The sequence below is a fragment of the Malaya genurostris genome, chromosome 3 (genome assembly GCF_030247185.1).
Source record: "Malaya genurostris strain Urasoe2022 chromosome 3, Malgen_1.1, whole genome shotgun sequence".
Lineage (NCBI taxonomy): Eukaryota > Metazoa > Arthropoda > Insecta > Diptera > Culicidae > Malaya > Malaya genurostris.
This window is the reverse complement of record NC_080572.1, coordinates 1,748,920-1,772,909: the sequence shown is the minus strand read 5'-3', so window position 1 is coordinate 1,772,909 and position 23,990 is coordinate 1,748,920. Positions and strand designations below refer to the sequence as shown.

Sequence of the window (23,990 nt, the reverse complement as noted above, 5' to 3'; positions counted from 1 at the left end):
AACGAACTGCATTTTTATGGTGAAACATGTATTCGTACGCCCGAAATTTTCAAGCGCCTTTAAATTAACGTGTTTTGATGATTGTACACAAATTTCTGTGAAAATAACAGTCTATTATTTTAAATGAGAATCATCGGAAAGGTGTTAAAAATACGTGTATTCAAACATTCTTTAAAATTCTCAGACGATTTTGATCAAACTAATGTGTAATTAAACCTGAAAAATCTCGAAATGATTTTTTTTTTTTGAATATTTTCCAATATGGCATCGATTGTAACAGTGAGTTGAATAGAAAATGGTTCACCCAACGTAATGACATATATTATCTAAATAACAGGAAACATTAACATGTTAATATTTCGGAAAGATATTCTCTACGTTTTGTTTTTTATCAGTTTTAATCTTCACAAATTTTTCTTTCAAATTATGATAAAAAACGATATTTTATTCGAACTAAAAATTGATCCTTTATTGTACGAGGTTAAACTTGTATACCTTTTTCCACAAGCCAAATGAGAGTGGTTTTGACATAGTGAGCCGACGCCAAATCCAGCCAAAACAGTGGAGGTGTACTATGCTTCTTATATAAAGGCAGCAATCTCTTCTGGAAATACTCAGATCGATAGAATTCTGCATTTATAGTTCCGGTAGTGTAAAAATGGTTGACTTCAAACCATAGGAGCATATTGCTTGCCATACCAGTACCTTTCGACCGAGTTTCTCCCCTTGAATCGACCTGTCCGCATCGCTCACATTTTCCCCAACGATGACAGTAAAGTATTGTGGACCTGGAAGGGTTTTTTTTTTGAGTCCTCTTTTACATAAGTCTCATCGTCCATCAAAACGCATGCATCCGGACACTGCAAAAGACGCGAATACAATTTCCGAGCCCTTGTTGCTGCTTGCTTCTTCTGTTTTACACTTTGTTCCGAGATTTTCTGCTTCTTGTAGGTCTTTAGGTGATTTCGTCTCTTGATACGCTGGACCATTCCGACACTCGTTCTTGCTGTTTTGGCAAAATCACGTATTGACATTGATTTGTTCTTCATGATTAGAGATACAACTTTCTTGTCCAGTTTCGGGTTGGAAGAACCGGGTTTTCTGCCTCTTCCTGGTAGCTCATCCTAAGAATAATGTTTCCCAAACTTATTAATTATGTTTCTAACAATGGCATGATGAATTTCAAACCGCTTCGCCAATTTTCGCATAGTAATACCCTTCTCACTCAGCCATGTGCCCAGAACTTTAATTTCCACTTCCTTTTCAATACGCGACATTTTGAAAACGCAGAATTTCAACCGCACAAACAAGTAAAGAATCGAAAGCTGACAGCCAAACACACAGCATGCTGCGATCTGAGCATAAAAAACCATCACAAATACTTGCGTATAACACAAAAGTATGTGGATAGCTTAATTTCGTTACACTCCTTAGAGCAGTCTCATTCAACAGAGAATCTGTGGGAAACGAATTTTGCCGGCAGCTTTGAAGGACGAATGATTTACGATCGAATCTAGTTGAAGACCTCAGCATTTCAAATACTGCTTACTTTTTGTAAGTATCCGACCATTTTGGTATTACTGGAAATGAATAGGCTGATAAGTTGGCTACCTTGGCTCTGATTACTGATTCCTGGCTAGAGCTGGTGGAACGAATGACTTCGTTGGTCCTGAACCAGCTTTACCACTGACAATTGGATAAAGCACAAGATTCGTTCTTGGGCTACATCTAAACATGCCAGCTATTGGCGGAGCTTGCAAACTTGCTTTCTAACAACAGCAGTTTTACCAGATTTGAATTTGAGAATAGCAAAATGTCTACTGTATTTTTCCAAGCAACATTGCAGTACACTAAGGTCTCTTTTTACACGGTTTCCTCTCGCACGGTTTTTTATACGCGGCTTTTTTCTACACGGATTCTTAAATTAACACGGTTTACATTTACGCGGTATTCGCAATTAACACGGTTTCTGATGAGAGTTAAAAATGCACTGTCATTTGTTTTTTGAGAAAAATTTAAAAAAAGGGAACATGTTGTCTGTAAGAAAACAATTATGAGAGCTAATTTAAAGTTTGAAAGTTAACTTAAATCATTCATTCAACAATTCACAGGAGTATTGACTGTCGTTCGATAAAATGATTAAGCAGTCTTCAGATCTTGAATCCCCGTCGTAAACTACACGACAACGTCTCTTCCGCTCAGTTGTGGTATATGATATCATCATCGTCATTGATATCATCGAGAATTTCGCAGCGTTGAAGTCGGATTTACTAATCTCTTCAATTATTCATCGTATCGAGCAGTACAGTATTTTATACCCATTTGAATGATATAGAAGTATTATGATTTACGGCGATGAAATAAGTTGCTTCAACATGACACATAGTAATACCTTTTTTAATTTGATCCGTATTCATCTCCTCTTTTTCTTTAATTCTGTCGCTGCGTGCATAGATCTTCATCCAATATCCATGTCTTCCCCCTCAGTTTAGTTGAAAATGACTATTAAGATCGTTAATGTTTACTGCACATCGCACCTTCGGAATTGAAAAGAACTTGCTCGCAAGCTCTATTTGTACGTTCTAATACGTAACCCCCGTGTAAAAAGAGACCTTAGTGTATTCTGGTCAGAGCTTTGACTGGACATTGCAAACTCAACTAGCACATGGCTATTATTCAGTGTGCTGAATATTATTTGTGTGAATCCGATTACAGTACTTCATATCATCTTATATTTAACTGTCCCGCATTGACGCAACTACCTATTCGGGTTTCTGGTTCTCCAAGTATGGTTGAATTTGTGTACGTGGAGCTAAATTTAAAGGATATTCTATCGTTTCTCACCCAATGTGGTAAGGAGCTATAGTCAGCGGGGCTCATCGTTTTTCCTGGAGTAAATGAATCCTTTATGTTTCTACCTCAAAAGGTTTTAGTAGATTGTTGTTTGGCATCCCTTATGGTGTGCCGAATTTACTTCTGCTCATACACGTTGCGAATCGTTCTGCATTCTTGCGGGAATGCAGAATGGCGTCGCTTTTGTAAAATCTCTAAATCCTCTCGGAGTTGGAGGTTTTATTAAATGATTGTTCAGCATTCTTTTTGGGGTGCAGAACAACTTGTTCCTTTTTGTTTCGTGCTATTTTCCCGATTCATTCACCACACAATTCCTTTCCACGTTTCACGTTTTAAAGGTGTTTGCTTCTTATTCACAAAATAGACCTACAATATTGTTGGTTTCATCACTTATCACTCTGTAATTCTGAAATCGGAAGTCGAATTCGGACAAATCTCAATACAGTTTAATCAGTAATTTTATTTTATCTGAGGTACCTTTTATCTGTTTGGCAGTCTAGCACCTCTTCGAAAAGTGTCTTGAGACTGTCTCCCTCCGTTAAGATAAGAGTTTATATTTTTTTCAAATATCATCATGATTTGAAGATGACCAAATAATTTAACTTGTTTGTAGTCTAGCTGGGTTTGATTCTTCCTCTATGATCGAAATTTAAAAATAAAGATAAATCACAAGCACATTCGATCAGATACGAACGATTGTCATAACCGCTGCACCTACCCTAGGTAATGTTATGATGCGTATGCTTCGCAGTATTACATTCCCAGAGGGACAATTTGTCTGATGGGAATGTATCACGAGCTTCGCGATGTGCCAAACCGGGCCAAGCATATGCAGTAATCATTTTGCAACCGAAGGTCATTTCACAAAATGTATTTTGTTGACTCGACAAAAAAATGTACTGTCCAGCTGCTCACCATTTGCAATGCAATGTCACCTCCCAATGACGGTGGGTGGCGGAAAGCCGGCACGGTACATAAATTCGTCCTTCAAATTTGCGGAGCCACTAACACACTTCAAAAGTGCTTGTTAGTGTGATTATTCATAAATGCGTAGATAGGAAATAAAAGTTAAACTGTTGCATAGTTACAGGGGGCAATTCGCCTGTCACCATTCAGCACTGCAGCAGTAGGCTGTGCTGCGAGCGAGGCTTCTTTTCAGTGATAGTGATGCATGGATAGAATAACGGTAGGCGTTGTTGGTGCGCATGTGTCACACTGGTTGCATATTTTCAGAGATTGTTACACATACACGTATGTACACATACAACATACGCCCTCTTTCGTCGCAGGGAGCACACAGGCCATTCCAAGTACAAGCTGTGAAACCCAGCAGAATAGATTGCTTTTCTGCGCAAAGAGAGAGTGAGATGTTTTTGTATAGTTTTTAGCAGTTCAATTCGGTTTTGTTTGTAATTCTTCGACTGATGTTTAGTTTCTGCATTCATAATAATCTCAAGTGTCCTCAGCACTAATAGCGAGTGCAACGTTAGATGTAATTTTCTCGAAAGAAAACAGTGAAAAAAGTGCATTCGGTGAGCCTTTTTCTCCTTCAGCTCATGGGGCCGCAGGATGCTGCGCGTTCAGACACATTAGGTAGAAACGAACGGGCCGAAGACGAAGAGATTGCGAATAAGCAAATACCGATTTTACGCAACCAGACATTATAGCACTTGAAAAAGGCATGCTCTACTATAAAGGTGTCCAAAATTAGTTGGTTGTGTTCGGAGTGTATGATTGCTATCATCATGAGCGCATGGTTTGACAATCCCTGATGTTTTGATTTTTGCGTCAAGATTGACTACCGTCCGCTCCCTCGGTGCTGTCAAAATTCATTGAAGACTACTACAACCACATACACTTACACTTACGCAAGGTTCCGTTTTATCTGTGCGTGTGTGCGTGTAGCAAACGCACACTTCTTTCTGGCGACACACCGTTTAACCCGGTGTTGGTAACATCATCAACACAAGCGAAAAGTGATTTTAATTCATTATTCGATTCGAGTTTCGTTCAGCAGACTTCCACTAACTCTGGACTAGTCCGTCTGTTCAAACGTTACGCTAGTGTGGATCTGTACTGATGTTGCTGCTTCCGTCGTATTCCGTCATCTTCGGTTGTCTTCTGTCCGTTCGCGGTGCTTCGTGCTACTGACTGATGTGTACACAAGATTATTTTCGACAAAATTACCTACAGTATGTAGTCAGGATCGCCCATCGTTTTTAGGCGTAAACTTATGAACTCGACAAGTGAAACCGTACAGTGTTTAGAAAGTGTGTGGGTATCGTGTAATTTGTGCAATTTGTTTATTTTCAACAGTTACATGACGCCGAAATCCAAGTGACCATTGGCTCGGTGGCGATAGTAGAAAATAAAGCTTTTAGTTACCAATGATGAAAAGGTAGTTAAGTTAGTTACCTTCGTTGACCGTGAATGCATCTGATTTTACAATATTGTAGGAAGGAGTGCGATAGCGTGCATTCAATTAATTATTAGTGCTGCATTTTGGGTGTTTTCGTGCAAACATAGTAGGCTTAGGACGAAAATGCCAGACCACGATATAGAGATAATAACAAGCGAGCAGCTGCACGCTGAGTTGCGAAAATCACACAAAAATTTTATCATCCTCGATTGCCGTAGTTCGAATGAGTTCGCAGAAAGTCACATTCGTACGGCGGTCAATTTCAGCATTCCGAGCATAATGCTGCGGCGGTTCGCCGCTGGCAAGATCGACATTACCTCGACGATCAAGTGTCGTGATTTGAAGGAACGAATACTTTCCTGCTACAAGGAAAGCACCTTTGTGTTGTACAACAACAGCAACGACGTGGTAATCAACGATCCAGGATACAATAATCAGACGACGAATGACACCACAATCAACGTGTTGCACAGAAAACTTAAGCAAGATGGCTGCCGTGTGGTGTGTCTTGAAGGTTAATATATACAATTGTTCAGTTATGTACTATTTGACAAGTTTCCGTTCGTTCCACCCGACTAACATCATTCCATCCCACCAGCCGTAACCATTTAAAGACATTTCCTTATTGATGTGATCCAGATCTTAGTCATCACCATTCATCATTAATTGATTTAAAAGGAAATATCATTTGCAGCGCTGTTTAGAAAAGCAATTATTATTCATAGTCTGCTAGGTTAGTATGGGTGCTCAACACCAGTATAGCAACTCTGTCGGTATAGTTTGAATTGTATCAATGAGACTTTCATTCCTGTACACGACGCCAACTATGATTCCAACTGTCAATTCCATTATAAAACCTGTCCAGCATAGTGTGAGACAGACGCATACCACAATAATACCAGAAAACACGCAGGTTGTTCACAGTGTGTGCTAGTACCTATGTTCTATCTTCAAGTAGTGGATTGAGTCCAGCAGCAGCAACTATAAAACGCGCCTGCGCATTGTTTATATATTTACAGTCGATTACTCTACACACCTCCGTTGCCCTCTGTGACCAAGTTTTTGTATTCTATTCAACCATCGCGTGTTGTCCCACAGCCAAACGCCATGTCCGACCTCCGCCAATGTCTCGCCTACGGGCATGAGTTCATTCAGTTTTATCATTCCGAACAACCTACACATTGGGAACACGAACGAACAGACATTTGGAACAGGCGGGAGGGTAGCGCCCCATGTTGTTCGAACTACTATACGAGGCCCAGAATGCCTTTCTTTTTTCTCACCAGTCCCACCCATTGAATACAAAAGAAAAAGGGGGAAGGAAGCGCTGGGTTAGAAAACATAAATAGCTACACCCCTGGCGGTCTTCAGTCTCAGAGCAGCTAGTAAGCACTGTGCCCTGTACTTGTGTCACTGGTAGTAAATTGCTGCGGTCTTCCATTATTACATACGTTTCCATTGAAAAAATCAAACACGATTTTCAGACTCACCAATACGAAGATTTTCATTCATCACTTTTCATACTAAGCTATATGGAAGGGTGGGTGTCCTCCCCGGTCACCCTCGAGGCAGTCGTAGATGTCGGCTCGGGTTTTTCGGGTTTTAGCTCGGTAGTTTGTTCGTTCCGCGACATAATATTCCAATATTTCGTCTTACCATGTCACGCCAACTATTGATTGAATTCAGCATCAGTAACCATAATCAAAGTAACCGTCACCTTCACAAGGCATGCTGAGATGAAAACCAACCTATTGTGTTCTGCGAATATATGCATTGTACAAAGGAAAGACAATGAAAGGGGGACAACTTTCCATAGGCTGAAAACATGAGACTAATATTACACAGTGCCTCGTTCATAACAGCTTCCTGTGGCTTCCTTCTTCTACTGTTATCTAATAATTAGTAGTTCTTCTCTCAGAAGTTGTAAAATAAGTTCCATGGGGTTATTTGCTTTAGCTTAAATACATTCCATGCCAAACAAAATTAATCTATGTCAAGCAACTAAGAACCGAAGACATCATCGAAATCATTTTACTTGGTCCGGTCACCTTGTTTATACAGGGTGATTTTTTAAGAGCTTGAGAACTTTTTTAAACAATAAAACGCATAAAATTTGCAAAATCTCATCGGTTCTTTATTTTAAACGTTAGATTGGTACATGACATTTACTTTTTGAAGATAATTTCATTTAAATGTTGACCGCGGCTGCGTCTTAGGTGGTCCATTCGGAAAATCCGCTTTTTTATCGACAAATTTTGTTCAGCGATGAGGCTCATTTCTGGTTGAATGGCTACGTAAATAAGCAAAATTGCCGCATTTGGAGTGAAGAGCAACCAGAAGCCGTTCAAGAACTGCCCATGCATCCCGAAAAATGCACTGTTTGGTGTGGTTTGTACGCTGGTGGAATCATTGGACCGTATTTTTTCAAAGATGCTGTTGGACGCAACGTTACAGTGAATGGCGATCGCTATCGTTCGATGCTAACAAACTTTTTGTTGCCAAAAATGGAAGAACTGAACTTGGTTGACATGTGGTTTCAACAAGATGGCGCTACATGCCACACAGCTCGCGATTCTATGGCCATTTTGAGGGAAAACTTCGGAGAACAATTCATCTCAAGAAATGGACCGGTAAGTTGGCCACCAAGATCATGCGATTTGACGCCTTTAGACTATTTTTTGTGGGGCTACGTCAAGTCTAAAGTCTACAGAAATAAGCCAGTAACTATTCCAGCTTTGGAAGACAACATTTCCGAAGAAATTCGGGCTATTCCGGCCGAAATGCTCGAAAAAGTTGCCCAAAATTGGACTTTCCGAATGGACCACCTAAGACGCAGCCGCGGTCAACATTTAAATGAAATTATCTTCAAAAAGTAAATGTCATGTACCAATCTAACGTTTAAAATAAAGAACCGATGAGATTTTGCAAATTTTATGCGTTTTATTGTTTAAAAAAGTTCTCAAGCTCTTAAAAAATCACCCTTTACAAGAACAGTTATTCCGAATAAAATAAAAACTGCGCAATTCAACAAAATTCTTTGAATTCATAATATTTATTAATATCCCACGAACAGCTTCTAGGAGCAAGATTGCGATGAGCCAACTAATCGCTTTTGATCTGTGGAATCAAATTCGAGTTTTTGAACTGAAGTTTCGCAAATGCCTGCGTAAATTGCTTAGCTGTAAACTCTTCATATTAGGACAAGTAACGTCTAATTTGTAATCAATTAACAAACATAAAATAAGAATATTGAAAACAAACCGCTTTTTGAGGACTGTACCGACGACACGACCAGGCACTCAGAAGAAAAATCTGAACAAAAAGTGTTCGTGAGTGATTTACCGCCAGTTACCATAAATATAGCGACCCCTCGATAATCATGAAAATAAACTTCTTGAGCAACACTGTTTAAGTTGCTATGAACTAGTTACCAAGGAGCGCTATAATAAATAAACAAATCATTTGAGAAAGTTGTGAAACTTTTATATAAATTTAAATTTTGTTTCAACGTTCTTTTTAGATTTGCACCGACCACAATAGTACAATAACCAAATCTGGTACTAGAAGTAGTGTTGCGACAGAAATGCGTCATCCTATATCATCCACAGCTACCCATTAGCTCTATCTTCAGTGTAGTCATCTAACTCATCCATGATTATGGTCTTTCTTTTTAGAAATAACCAGTCGAGTTTCCGAAACACGTCACTTTTGCTCAACATACTGTCAACCAACCCGGAAGTTAGTACCAGTCTTCACGAAATGAAAATGAGACTTCATTGTTAAATTGTATCCGACACTCCTTACATTCGACTACTTCAACAAGTTCCAGCAGCCTTACGGTAGACCTTAGTTACAGTCTGTTTTCTGTTTGAGACACAAATAATCAAATTATTTGAAGGAGACCTGTTTGCACTCTCCAGCTTCCGATGTGCACTTCAAAACCTATAATTTCGATCAGATCTAATATACTGAGAAATTTGATTCCCGTGCTGTTCAAGTGCCTTTCATATTCATTAAAGTATACACGCACTTTGTGAAGACCTCAAATCACTGAGAGTAGAAGTAGAGGAGTTTCCAAAATATGACAGCGCATTGTTTCACAACATGTATGCTGATTAGCAACGAGGGTTGAACGATTTGGAACAAAGGGGGAATTGAAATGGTTTTACTTTAGAAAGTCATTAGAAAATAACAAATATGCTTTTAATACCAAATCCTCATGATAGGACTTATCAAAAAATTTGGCAATGACGGATTGGATGACTGCAAAACTTAACACCATTTATAAACTCATTTACACAGAGAGTCATTATAGATCTAAGTATGGTTACGTTGAACTATTTAACAAACATCCATGAATATTGAATTGTCTGGAAGTCATTTTTAATATGTTCGAGCACCAGCAAGCCTTAACGAAGACCTCTACCCGATTAAACTAAATAATAATTCCACTCGATATAGTTTGTTTTGTTTACATTTCCCAAGTCTCCAATATGCAGTAACCAAGGTTATGGTAACTGTTATTTAAAATCAATAATCTATCAACTTGTGTTGCCAGTTTCAATAGTTTTTCAGGCATTTTCGTTTTGACATTACCAGTTACTGAGGGGTAGTTAAATTTGCGATACAGTTTCGATAGACGAGTGGCAGGTCGTGTCGTCGACTGTACTCTGACAAAAATGATCACCAAAAATTAATTTTAGGTCGGATATTTTGAAACTCTCATGGAATAAAGATAAAACACATATTAGCTATATTTTTGCAAAGCTGGTTTCTTAAACCTACTCTTCTCTGCCCATCTCCATCAAATTCTGTGGAAGTTTTGCGCCATCTTTCTTTCATTATTCAAAGATTTTCATTCATAATTGCTTGGATTTTTTTTTCTATTGGGTGAAGTTCTGGCGAGTCTCTCAGATTTGACTCCTCGTTTTCAATCGAATAATATTAGATGAAAATGAAATTGATGGCCGCTGACTGTCCCTTCCCCTTCATTTCACTTTTGTTGCCATACTCAAGTGAAGCTTCAGGAATAATCGTACCTAGTCATTTGAAGTTTCGCTTGCTCGGTGCTAAGTAGTGCTCAGTAGTCCAGTTGCTTCATTATCTTCGCGGTTGGTAGTGAGCAAACTCGAATGAATATGCATGAACATCAACACAAAATCAGAAATTCCCTCCGGCCAAAATTATAAATAGAGGGTGGCGGTTCACATTTGAGTTTTGGATTATCACCAGCAAGTTTAAATCGATAATTTTCAACTGGTTGAACTATAAAAAGATGTACTCCACAGTATTAGAAATGAAAACTGAAGGAGGAAACAATTTATGCTTGTTCTGTAATTAGCGGCCCTTACACGTGACAATATTATTGTCAATCCAAAGTATTGTCAATACCGTCAATCCAATTGACTTGGTAACTTGAGTCCGCATTTTTCGAACAAATCAAGCGTTTGAAGCTTCAAATATTGCAACTGCACATTGAAACATTGAGACAAGAGTTCATTGCACATATTTGACAGTTTCTTCTCTGGAGAGAAAGTATTGTCGGATTGATGAGCAGTTTTGATTTTTTGACAATATTTTCGTCAATCCAATGAAGTTTCCATTACACGATCAAAGGTATTGTCAATACTCCTTGTATTGACAATAATATTGTCTCGTGTAAGGCCCGCTATTGATATTTCACCTGTCATGGCTGGTTTGCCTTTTCATCTATCTTGATCCAAACTGAATATTTAAATGAACCTCATTTGAAGGATGCTCTAATACTATTGAAAGAGATATTTTGTTACTTCAAGAGTTCAACTGAGCTTCGATTAATAGAGAATTGAATGAAGATCTAAATGCTGCACGTTCGCGAAGGTTGGGTGTTTGAGTGCGAAGTTTACTGCAGTACAGTGATCGTCAGTGTGTTCCACATTCGGTTTCAATTGAATTGAAAAAAAGTTTCACTGCACTCAGTGGCATACCGAGGAAATTTGGCGCCTGTAGCAAAATAAGAGATTTACCGCCCCCTTCGTTGGTTAGTTAGACCGGGCATTCGCGGAACACCTTCTCGTTGTCGGTATTTGGTCATCTTATTCTGTTTATTGGTTCGGTTGGAACCTTTCGCTATCTTGAACCAGTAGGACGAATTAACCTTCTTGGTTCCGTCTCAAATTAAAAGGTTCGGATTGTGCTTAAAGAAATCCTTCACCTTCTCTGCGTTCTCAAAGGACTGCATTTCCTTGTTTCTGTTCCGCTGCCAGCTCGCCTCGGCGTCGTCAGGGTCTCGTTGAACGATTTTACCACATGGACACGGTCGAACTGTCGATTTACAACTGATTCAGGATCCACCTGTGGGACTAACCTGGAAACCATCAAATAAAAAGCTGTTCATAAAAGCATTTTGTTTCTATAAAAAGTTTAGTAGAATTCTAAAATTCATTTAAAAAAAATTAAAATTGCCGAATTTTCTAAAAGAAATAGTTCTTTACGTGTTTCGTGAAATTTGAGAATGAACTTGAGCGTCAAGTTGTTTGTTTAAGAGTGTAATATTATACATATTATGAATACCTTGAAATATTTTGCGAACATGTTTGTGGACACATGAACTGTTAAATTTCAAACATTTATTGCAAAATCGATTCCCTCGCGAAAAATGGGAGGGAGGCATAGCAAATTTTCACTCCAAGCCTATCAGTTCTTCAATTTAACCCTATCTTATCAGAGTTGTTTTCTGCGGGTTCTGCTTATCTTTGTTGTTGTTGTAGTTGTGATTGTTGAATCTATTGTGAGATTAGTTTGCAGTGAATTTCTCTGAAGAATTCTTAATACAAGTAAATAATATCAAGCCATCAATATTTATGCTGGTTCTTAATACGTTGATTTACATATTTTACAATGAATTTTCGGACCGTAAACAAAATAATTTTAAACTGATTAAAAAAAATTTACCTTTTTTTATATATATAAAAAATAGGTATAGAATTCGCTCAAACTTTAGAAAAATTTTTCGAGGCCCTGAGGGCCAAATGTCATATACCATTTGACGGAGATATCGATATTTTTGTGTAAGCTTTTCCCCCTATTCCAGCAGTAGGAGTTTTGTGCATTGTATGGCAAAGAAATGCTTGGAAGCTACTTGAAACACGATTTTTTATACTATTACATCCAATTGGTTGAACCGTTTTCTACAAACTCAGATTCATATGAAAAGTCGTACGCTCCCAAACAAGGTTCCTGAATTATGTTTGGATCCGACTTCTGGTTCCGGACCTACAGGATATGTGAATCGAAATTAAAATAGTGTAACTCGTAGATGGCTGAACCGATCAAAGATTCAAATGAAATCTAAGAATAATCTAAAATTCAAATAAAAGGTCTTGCTTTTTAGTCACATCCAACTTCCGGTTGATTAGTATAACAATGTCCATTTCACAGAAATTAATCAGGCATATCGGGGTGGCAGATTTGTTTCTCAAAGCTCAATAATTTTCTCAAAAAAGACCAAATCGAATTTCGTAAACAATAATTCAAATTGAAAGACCAAAATTGGTGAATTTTACCGATTCCGGCTTCAGATTCTGGAATTACGGGATGATGAGTTTTTTAAAAATCAAACCGATAAAGAAGTTAGACTCAAAACGATTGCAATTTGTTCGTCATATTAATTTACGGTCGTATGAACCGTTTTGGGTTATGCTGGTTGCTGAATATCGGCTCTGGAAGTACCGTAAATAATGACGAAAAACTATAAATAGCAACTTACTTCAACATCTCATGGAATGTTCAATCGATTGTCATACGTTTAGATTCAAACTCGATCCGATTTGCAGTTTCCACGTTACAGGGTAATGAGTGATTAAAATCTCAAATTGCCGCTTAAAACGACGGTCATTAAAACAATGCCATGAGAATTCAACACCGAAGAATATTCATGCAAAAAAACATATACGAATTGTTTAAAAAAAAGGTATCATCTCACTGTTAGGTGGATAAAACACGTTTTTGTATACAAGAAAGTGATCGCAAATCTACTGAAACTATTCGAACTGTCGGAAGAACACTATCCTGTACATGCAGACAAACTGATCTTCGAAAGTCATAAGAACGAACCATGGCTCTCTGAAAGAAGGAAAATAAACGCATTTCATAAGTTAGTCTTATGATATGCTTCAATGTTTACTACAGTTATTTCTAAGATAGTCGTGTGAGATACACAAAAATGTATGAAAGAATTATAAATAATTTGTGAACTAGATCTCATGATTTATGATCTGCCAACTAGATGAATTTACCAGTAATGTGCACCTCGTTCCGCCATCGCTTGTGGAAAAATACTCATGAAATTGAACATTTTAGCTAATCGCTCTGTAATACCGGAACCGGAAGTCGGATCTATATCAACATTTCGGAGGCTTTTAAAGAATTTCAAGACCTTTCATTGGCATATTTGTTGGTAAAAATCGGTTGAAAAATTTCCACATACATACATACATACATAAATACATACATACATTCACACATACACATACATACATTTGCTCAGTTCTGTTTATTAGAAATCTCTCCTTTTTAATGGAATTGATTTCTGCTTACTTCATAAGCCTCATATGAAACTCTTAGTTGCTTTTTTCTCAGTGTACTTTTTGAACACACACAAAAAACCTTCCAATTCAAACTTCCACTAAATCGAATCGATGGCTTGTCACAGGAAAAAAATTAAAGTCATTTCCGCACAAATACTAGCCCAAATTTTAAGACTGGTTTTATTTGGTTATCATCAATCAGCATCGCGATTGTAGCCCACTGTGACCCGCTGCTACAGTGTGTTGTCTTCTGCTTTGTATGGAATAGTATGCTTGTTCGCGGGGCTGATGTGTAAGCTGATGACGATCTGTGTGTGTGTGTAAGAATGCGACCGATTCCATTCATAGTTTTAGTTTTTTTTCTCATTGCCTTTGTCTCCATTTTTTTCTTTGGTTCAGGACATGTACTGTACTTCCGAAAAACAAAAATGACATCGCCTGATGTGTTACTAACTAGAGAAATACGGGTGGGACACTTTTCACGCTCATATGCTCGGTTGTAATTGAACTATCAGTTAAGTTCACAATTATTATACATCAAGAGCTTATGTATGTTTTACCGGAAATCGAACACCCAACGTAGAATTGCTGTATCGTTGACGTTACGATGTTCATCCGGTGCAAGTTTCAAACAACCCCTTATCAGGTAACTAACAGCTCTATTAAAACACTCCGTTAGTAATCGAGGCTACACACAACAGACATAGCGTTTGTGTACATAACCAAGTATGAACGGAAGTAGCTTCCTATCTAATCTTGCACCGTTGAGGACAGTGCCGATAGATGGAAAACTTATCTCTATCCCCTTATAAATAGAACTTAGTAGTACAACCACCGGATGGACGAACCAATTAAGGTGTACTTATGTTGTTCAATGATTCAGTGTTGTATGCACACAGCAACCACCGATTGATGTCATTTTGTGAAAGTCGTACGATGTCTCGTACCATTTGGGTTATACAGAAACGTTTGAGCGATTTTGCCACGAACGGCCTACTGGAGAGGAAATGGCGCAATCGCAGTAATCTGGAGGCGGCAACGTTTGTTGAAACTTTGCGCGTGAGTTTTTAAATCGCCGGCATAGTAGGCCGCAATAGCTCGATATGAGGAAAGTCTCAGTAAGCAGACCGCTGACAAACAACGGCTCGATACCACACCGGATCGTGGGCTACTTCGATGTTTGTCTACTGTCAACCTTTCGAGGTGATTCAGCGCGTAGGTGATGTTTTGCCTTATTCAACTACCACCAACTACTGAATTGACGATCTGATTTACACTAGCGCATACTGACGCAATTTTTCCACTCCTGAATGAGTAAAGTGTGTTCTTGAATTCACTCAACCAAATTACCAAAATCTCTTCGCTAAACTTTTCGAAATTGAATTCCATGAAATTTAAGTATTGAGCTTTTATCTAATTTGTAGCTATGTTGATCGTCCCGATTACAGCGCATGCTACACGACACTAGTTTGATTGATTCTTTTCCACCACGAAAGTGACAATGCTGGCGAGTGTCTTTTCTATACCAAAGTGGCGTCCGGTTGTTTCGTCATTTCAATCGCTGTTGGTTCGCTTATCCGCTTGTTTGCGGCAACTGTGCATGCTTCTCCAAACAAGCCAATTGGGTTCAAACGAGACCCGAGTTGACACAATACAGTCCCGGTTCGAAGTCCGGTGTGTGTATTGTGTGATGACGGCGAGGTCGAATGACTTTGTCCATGTGGTGTCATTTGGTTTTATTTCTACGATTTTGAGGAAACAACCTTCCTCGCCATTACCAACCCCTAATGTCCAGCATGGAGAAGCTTTTTCCGCCTTCCGTTGCTTCATTTAATTTCTTCACTTCACTCGCCTGCTTCGATCCGAATATTTATGAATGAGTCCCCACGGCGTAAAGCGACCCAGCCGAAAAGAATGAATGGGTCATGCGGGACGATACACATCGATGTAAGGTGTGCGAACACCACAGTTGTGTATGGAAATAAAAACACAAGCTACAGGAAAAAAAATGAATGAGTTGCGAAGCGACTGCGAATGAATGAGCGGATATCGTCGTCCTTCGTGTACGCGTTTCACTCTTCTATGTCTTCGTCTGCTTCCTAGCAACAACACCCGGTATATAACGGATGACGGGCGGGATAGTTATAAATTTGAATCCGCACTCTCTCACGTTCATTCTTGGCATACTGCGATCGGTCATCGCTACCACAACCGACGGCGTAGTATGGAATCGTGGAACGCGGGTCGTGAATCGTGTACCTATTACTGCCTGGTCACCGTGAGATAATCCGTCATATTTTTCGTTTTAGCAAAAACAAAAATTGGTAGACACTAAAGCAACAATATTTATGCAATATTCGTTGATTTTGACACTGTGCGTAACTCATAATTTTACATCCATATGCACATATCTGGAGCATGACATTGAATGAATTGAATGACATCACTTATATCGCCACATTCCCTTAAAATATCACAAATTTCACAAACGACAAAGTGAAATCTGATCAGTAACTAACGAGAGATTGACTTGAAAACAATTGATGAATTATTAACCAAGAATGCACTCTTGCAACAACAACAACAACGAAAAAAACTTGTTTTAATCCACCTAGTAGTGTAATGATGAGTTTCTCAAATATAATTTTGTGGCATTCTATTAAAAATTCTGGAATATATAACCACTATTTCCAGTGCTTCCGGAACCGAAAACCGGGAACCAGGATTGCCGGAATCGGTTTGTTTAGTTACTCTTACTACCCCTCTCTGCTGTATACAGGAGGCGTCTCCATTCAACTCGATTCATGGCTGTTCGCCGCCAGCCTCGGTAGCTGCGAAGGGTCCGCAGGTCGTCCTCAATTTGATCTTCTTCTTATTCCGGTCGGATCATTATCGAGAATCATTTTAACCGGGTTGTTTTTCTACATTCTAACAACATGTATTATCAACTTGCTTGACAGGTACAGTTTTAATTTACTGCGTCAAGTAAATCACGTTAAAAATGAACACAATAGAATCCTCGATCTCTGTTTTTTCAAGCAAATCGGATTATGCACCTAAAATCACCGCAGTACCCTCTCCACTGGTGAAGTCCGTTAGGAATCATCCTCCTCTGCACATTAAGCTTGAATGGAATCGATGGTTGAACAGTTGCAAGATATCTCACATCGTCAGATATAATTTTAAAAGAGCTGACCACAATAGTATTATCGCATTTCTTACAAGCATTGACTGGAGTGAAATTCTTGACTATGGCGATGTTAATCTTGCAGCTCAAACATTTTCCAACATTTTGATGTATGCTATTGACCAGTATGTTCCTAAACAAATTAGTAAGCCACCCGAACAAGTACCGTGCAAACCGTAGAACTACGACGACTGAAGAGTTTAAAAAGGACAGCATTAAAGAAATATTCTAAGAACGAAGGTTTGTTGCTCCGGAAAAACTACGTAGAAATCAACAAAGTTTACAAAAAGACAGCTGAACCAAAGATAAACTCAAAATGGAGTAGTCGGTGATTTTGTATGTACCAGCGAAATACGTCCCCTCGATGAATCCGGTTCACTGTCAATAGTCAAAGCCTTGAACTTCAACTATTCATTCAACTTGAATGTTACTAAGCAATGCTTAGTTTGTTTGTCATGTAAATATTATCCCAAACTCTGTTAGTGTATACATTTTGCTCATTCCATAAATAATCATTCGGAAATTGACTAAATATGAACCTAACATGAAGTATGAATCCTACATCACTCTGACACTATCTGTTTAGTTGAATATGCAAGGAACATATGTTTCTATTTGAGTATTAGGAATCAGAACCGATGAAACCTCATCATTCCCAGAATGTATAACTGGGAATACCTATGCTGAGAAATAAAATGAACAGCTGAATGAAATATCTTTTAAATCAATAGGCTAACAACATTAACATTTGACTATAAGGGGAACTTACTTGGTTTTGAACTGAAAGAATGCAACAAAAATTTCAATAGTTACAGTAGACGTTTTCCTAGACCCCAACATTTCTTTTTGATTTTTTAAGTTTTTTATATTTTTGGTGGTTGTTTAAACAAACAATGAAAAGGATAACGTTTGGGGTCTAGTAATTTACATGTAGAAAGTGTATGTAACATTTGAAAAAAAAATGGTGAAGTAGTTTTTGAATGACGATGGACACGGACTTCCAAAACCTGCTTTCGAGAAAAACGTTTAAACGTTTAATGTTAATTGTATATAAAATCGAAAGAAACAATTTTTTTTGAGGAGCGCGTAGAGTCTAACATTTCCATAAAATCATCGTTTTTCTTTGCATTTTGTTATAATAAAACATTCCAAGAATACTTCAAATCAATCAAAGCAGAACTCTTCGGCCTGTCGCTGGACTGTTGCTTCTTTGCAGTATGAGATAAGGAAAGGTAAAGGCCCATAACTTCCAAATTTGACTAGTAAATTTTCTAAAGATTCCTTCAATAACGGATTGTTTCAAATAGCTTCGATGATTTGATCGTTTTTAAATCTGGAAGATGCTATTTTCTTGAATTTTTGATTAATTGTTCGCAGTTGGTATATTTTAATTCCAATGATTTCAATTACATATACGATGCAGTCTTCGTTTGTCCTCTCTCTCAATCTGTAATTCCTCTTGAAGGATATCGTTTTTTCTTTGTTTTTCTAATTGCAATTTAGTTCTACAAAATGTAAACAGCACAAGATATATCATCGCTTTAAATTCCAATGGAAAGTTGTATACATAAGTAATAATTCATATTGCATGATTACTTACAGTTTTGACTTGTCAGGAAATTTTAAAAATGTTACTGAATCCTTTGGTCGGCTTTCACAGTCGTTAACAACACAACTGCGACCCCTGAACACCCAATTTAAATCTTAATAATTTAATTTTAACTCATATTCCAATAAATAGTTATTTTAAAAAAAAAACACAACTGCGACCCATGCTTTGCTGTTTCCATTTTTAGTTAGTTTTATTTAGGTTACCATGGATACCAGCATTATAATTGAACCTTACAGACTGAGGGGTCAATCAACAGATATTTTGAAACAGTTCATCGGTTCACGAACCGTGACCCAAAATGCTTCATAGGTTTTTATGATACTCCGTTATCTTGAGTTTATCGTTGGCTGAACGTTGCTATGCCAACTATTTACGCAGTGTGTAGAGGAGTTTAAAGTCTAATCCAGAATCATTCTGGAAGCACGTTAACGAGCAAAGGAAGGAGTCAGATCTTCCTTCATCTATGTTTTACAATGAACAGACAAGTTCTAGCATGCAGGAAATTTGCGAAATGTTCATGAAAAATTCTCTGAGATATTTTCTAGACAAATTTTAGCACTTTCCCAAATCACCCAGGCGGCACTTAACGTTCCCGTTTTGGGACAGTCAATGAATTCAATCAACATAAGCGCAAGTTCCGTAAAAACAGTAATCGCAAAAATGAAGTCTTCACAGTCTGCTGGACCCGACGGTATCCTGGCAGTTATTTTGAAGCAATGCTCTAGTAGTATTATAGTACTTCTATGTCTTCTGTTCCGATTGTCACTCATGACTGGAGTATTTCCTGATATCTGGAAATCTGCTTATATGTTTCCTGTGTACAAAAAAGAAGACAAGAAAAACATCGACAATTACCGTAGTACCACGGCTCTTAGCGCCATTCCTAAACTGTTTGAGCTGGTCGTTCTGGAACCTTTTTTTAATCACTGCAAGCATTACATCTCAACTGCCACTAACCTACTAACTTTCACGACGTTTATAACGAATGCTATGACGACCTTAAGTTATTCCAAATTATCAAGACTCTTTAAGATGCCTATTTCCTTCAGAGTGAGCTTGAAATTTTCTCCGAGTGGTGTGAAATTAATAAAATGACGCTAAATATCAGCAAATGCTCGTTTATCACCTTCACACAAAAAAAACCTATATGTTTCAATTATTGTCTTTGAGGTTCAGTGATTGATAGAGTCAACTGTGTCAAAGATCTTGGCAGCAACCGAAATCGGTTTGTGTAGTTGCAGCCTAAAATCGGTCCAGCCATCTCCGAGAAAATCGAGTGCACATTTTTGTTACATACACACATACACACACATACACACAGACATTTGCTCAGTTCGTCGAGTTGAGTCGAATAGTATATGACATTCGGCCTCGGTTAAAAAGTCGGTTTTCACAGTGATTGCATAACCTTTCTATACGAGAAAGGCAAAAACTTTTTCAATTCGCCTAGTGGTGTAATGATGCCTTTCTCATATTTCTCATATTTTCAAAAACATCACTAAAAGATTCTAACAAGAATTTTTTTTTCAATCTTGAACAAGTTAATATAGATTTAAATGTGGCAACCCTGCACGCTATACAAAATTGAAAAAAAGCACACTGTGAGCTAGGCGGGTTGGCGGTTCAAAGCATAGGACGCTGGTCTTGCTAGCCAGTTGTCGGTACGTTCGAGCCCCGACCTGGAAGGGTTCATAGTGTCAGTAGAATCCGTAGTACTAGCCATGTAATGCCAAGACTTTGCTTTGCTTTGTGCTAAGCGATGGCACGTACCGATGCGTACCGATTTTGCATCATTTTGTATGACAGTTTGAAAGTTTTTTTCATCGCTCTATAACTTCGGAACCGGAAGTCGGATCAGGACGAAATTACACAGTATCTTTTAAGACAATGAGAGTTTTAATTTGAATCATGATTTGTGAAAAGAGATTTACACCAAAGAGATTTTTTTATTTTATTCAAGTTTGAAAAAGAAAATCTTGACAGAATCTTCTAGTGATAAAAAACATAAGTAATATGAGAAAGTAAGTATTATAAAAATGTGCACTTCGTTTCGTCTCATTACAATTAAAAAAAAACCGGGAATAATCTCAATCCAAACGGAGTTCTGCTCAATCTGGTTGTCTTCTGGGTTATATTTGATAACATACCGAGTAGTTCAATTGGTTGGATGATCTGCCCCAATTGGAGGAGGTTGCAGGTGCAAGTCTAGTGTTAATTGTAATTTAATCTAAAGTTTCCGTTTTCACAGTTTCAAGCATTTTTTTCATTTTGACTTCTATTGTCGCCGCATTTTTTTCGAACAAAATCATTAAAAATTTCGAGTAAAAATAGTATAGTAAAATTTGTGGAAAGTGTAGCCAAAGATAAACTCAAGATTACAATGTCCCATACGATTCATTGAAAAATGTTGGGTCAGTAATCGTGAACCAGTTGGTTCAGTAATAATGTAATTTTATTGACCCTCCGTTAATGGAAACAATACATGTTAGGAAGGAATCAAACATATATTTACATTCAGCACATAATGATTTCTTGCCACAACTGACTTTAATGCTCCATGGGATGAGGCAATAACAAACTAAATAAACTTTACAGAATAGTTCTAAGTAGTTTTTACTTTCTTATTGCAAGAATCACTGAATATAAGGCAAAATTATTCAATATCGTAATTTGATATTTTTCCAAACATAAACAAACATTGTCATAGCTACGGCGCATCTAGCGATCAGACGCTTGTTGTTTTGCTTCAAAATACTGAAACTGACAGTGAACCGAGCTCATCGAGGGGTCCTATTCAAATGATACATAAGAAATCGCAGACTATTCCATCTTGAGTTTATCTTTGGTGTAGCTTCTATTCTCTAATTATGTTATGTTGCTGTTCTGTATTGTTATATAGCTTGACAACTGAGTTTTTATTACTCTTTTCAGTATCAGAAGTAATTACATGAATAGCGCTTGCGAAAGCGTTTATGTTCAATCCACTCTTTACCAAATGTGTATTCAATTTTTCCCAGAATGCAATTATAATTATAGCGTTAAGTTTTGCATGTAAATGATTGCATAAAAACAATCTGGAACTATATTTAATTATATGTCAATGCAAACCTGTCAGAGAATCGATTCGTTTCGTATCGGTTCGAGTGACGCTTCGTGTTTGACAGCAACCTTTGTCTGGTGTGTCTCATTACTCGTTTACTCCTTCAAATCCATCGTCGCTGTTATGGAAAGTCCGTAAAATAATGATCATATTTAATTAAAAATAAATAAATGGTTTCGATGCGTAGATGCAAACATTAAAATCCAGACGAATTTCTAAGATGTTAACAAAGATGTGTTCCACATAGAGTTTACTCTAGAGAGTACCCGCAGAATTTCTTGGTTTGTGGAAGGCTAAGAAATCCAGTTTATACATATTTTTTGCTAAGAAAATCAGTTTACTTTTTCGCTTCACTGAAGATATTGTGATACAATCGACACTGAGATAGGAGAAATTCGACAAAAGTCGACATTAACGAAAGTTCCTCGAGGTACAAGACGTGATGAAATCTTTGAGTCCGTATCCATTTCTTGCGTTAGAAAAATGAAAAATCGAATGGAAAGGTAGCTGCAGTTTACTCGGGCTCTTCCTTTTGAACTATACACACTCCGCCTCATCCAGGTAAATCGATCAGTCGACCATGCGGACTTCTTCTTGTGGGTTTAGCTTACCACCCGAGCGAACCTGTGATGAGGCTTTTTTCCATCAGATAAATACAGTTTTCTTACACACTAGCGGTGACTACACATGTATTCATTAGTTAACATACAGTCAGCAGAACGCACACGAGAAGAAAAACGTGTTCCCAATCATTCATCAGCACTTTAACTGCTTGTTTTTTTTTCGTTCCTCTGCTCAATGAATCTCGATTATTGCACACAAGCTACTTACGTTGCCTAGGGTTACGTCATATTTTATCTTTCAAAGTAGGCGTCTTGTGTATTCAGTTCTGATCTCTGTTATACAGCAGGAAGGAGTTTAATCAAGTGTAAAGTTTTTTTTAATTCATTATGACTTGCGATGTTTCCACACTTATTTTTATCGGAATGTTTTAGTTTCGAATTAAATGACGTCCCGGTGACCTTTGTAAGACCAATTTACAAAAGCCGCTATTATTTCCGATGTTCTTATATAAATATGTTTGAGTCTGCAGAAAAATGGATTCGGTTTGCTCATATCGATTGTTCAAGGTAGTCCACACTGACCTTGAGCTTGTACGGAGATGATTCGACCAATATTGAACACACCCACGCTACGCGTTCTAGTAGCCCCTCCGATGATGGCTGATAGCGCACTGTATCGGTATTCAATGTGTTGTAATTCAGTTTGTCCTGCTGTGATTGACATGCTGGTTTGCATGTGTCTGTGTGCGCATGTTCTAACTCGAAAGGTACTCTCAGTAAAAACTTCTTACACAACTGATGTCAGCACCACATTTTGTGAAATTTATTCTCGCTACGATTCCACTCTATTTTAGTAAAAACTAAATCTACGGCCAAATTGAAAATGCTTCGACTTGCTACAGAACAATTAGCTCCGAATAATTCTTATTTTAATGCACTTCTGATGTATCAAAAATATTTAACCTGACACGAATTGATCCCGTCAAACAGTGATGACGCAAAATACGTATAAAGGTTGAATGTGTTAATTTCAGATGCCTTCAGAATCGCAGGACACAAAATGTTCCGTAGATAAATTGTTGCAATGACGTCATTAGTCTACTGATCCTAGTAGAAAATAAAATCAACATTGAACAAACCCATCTAATTTAGAAGCAATCAATGACTGGGCCGAGGGTCTTTCACCGGTTTTGATATTTATTTTTATTTGGATCAATGCATTTTTTCTTGTTTTATGTGAACTGTGCTCTGCTGGATTGACGCGAATTTCTCTATGTTGGGAAGTTTGATGGTCACGGGTTTTTACCTTTTTTTAGCTAGAGCCACATCTTTCTGTAAAGTACGTCTGAAAATACTAAGCAGACGAGCGATGGTTGTCAGACGGCGCTAGTCTGCTATGGCGCCCCGAAAAAAAATTCGTCAGTTGCCGCTTTGTCTGCCTCAGTTGGATGGTTGATTGAAGGAAAACCAAGCATGCTAGGATCGGGAGACAGAAAAATCATGATTGCTGCGTGGGTTGCTGGAAGTGTTGTGCTTCTGAAGGGTAGTAAGTAAAGAACCAACATCGCGTGGGCGGATAGAAATGAGAGTGGGCGAGCAGCGTCTATGTAAGGGCTGATATATTCGCAATGCTTTTGTTACATTATGTACAACAGTTTTGTATCATTGTGCTAACGTTATGTCAGGTGT

The 23,990-nt window shown here is 38.0% G+C and overlaps 1 protein-coding gene and 1 long non-coding RNA gene across 6 annotated transcripts in view; one reads left to right on the top strand and one right to left on the bottom strand.

Annotated features, from left to right (window-relative positions):
- Nucleotides 1-482: 482 nt before the first annotated feature.
- LOC131438658 (uncharacterized) lies at nt 483-3,855 on the bottom strand. The gene is made up of 3 exons (XR_009230963.1): nt 3,572-3,855; nt 3,331-3,489; nt 483-3,259 (listed from the first exon to the last, which is right to left on the bottom strand). It is a non-coding gene; the product is annotated as an uncharacterized LOC131438658 (long non-coding RNA).
- Nucleotides 3,856-4,167: 312 nt separating this feature from the next.
- LOC131434819 (dual specificity protein phosphatase Mpk3) overlaps nt 4,168-23,990 on the top strand; it is a 43,642-nt gene continuing 23,819 nt past the window's right edge. The window contains exons 1-3 of one of the 5 annotated variants that reach the window (XM_058601987.1): nt 4,168-4,385; nt 5,170-5,251; nt 5,310-5,786. In XM_058601987.1, the coding sequence (XP_058457970.1) occupies nt 5,396-5,786 (391 nt within the window). In that variant the 5' untranslated portion in view covers nt 4,168-4,385; nt 5,170-5,251; nt 5,310-5,395. The other 4 variants (XM_058601988.1, XM_058601985.1, XM_058601986.1 and 1 more) reach the window with 4 other exon arrangements.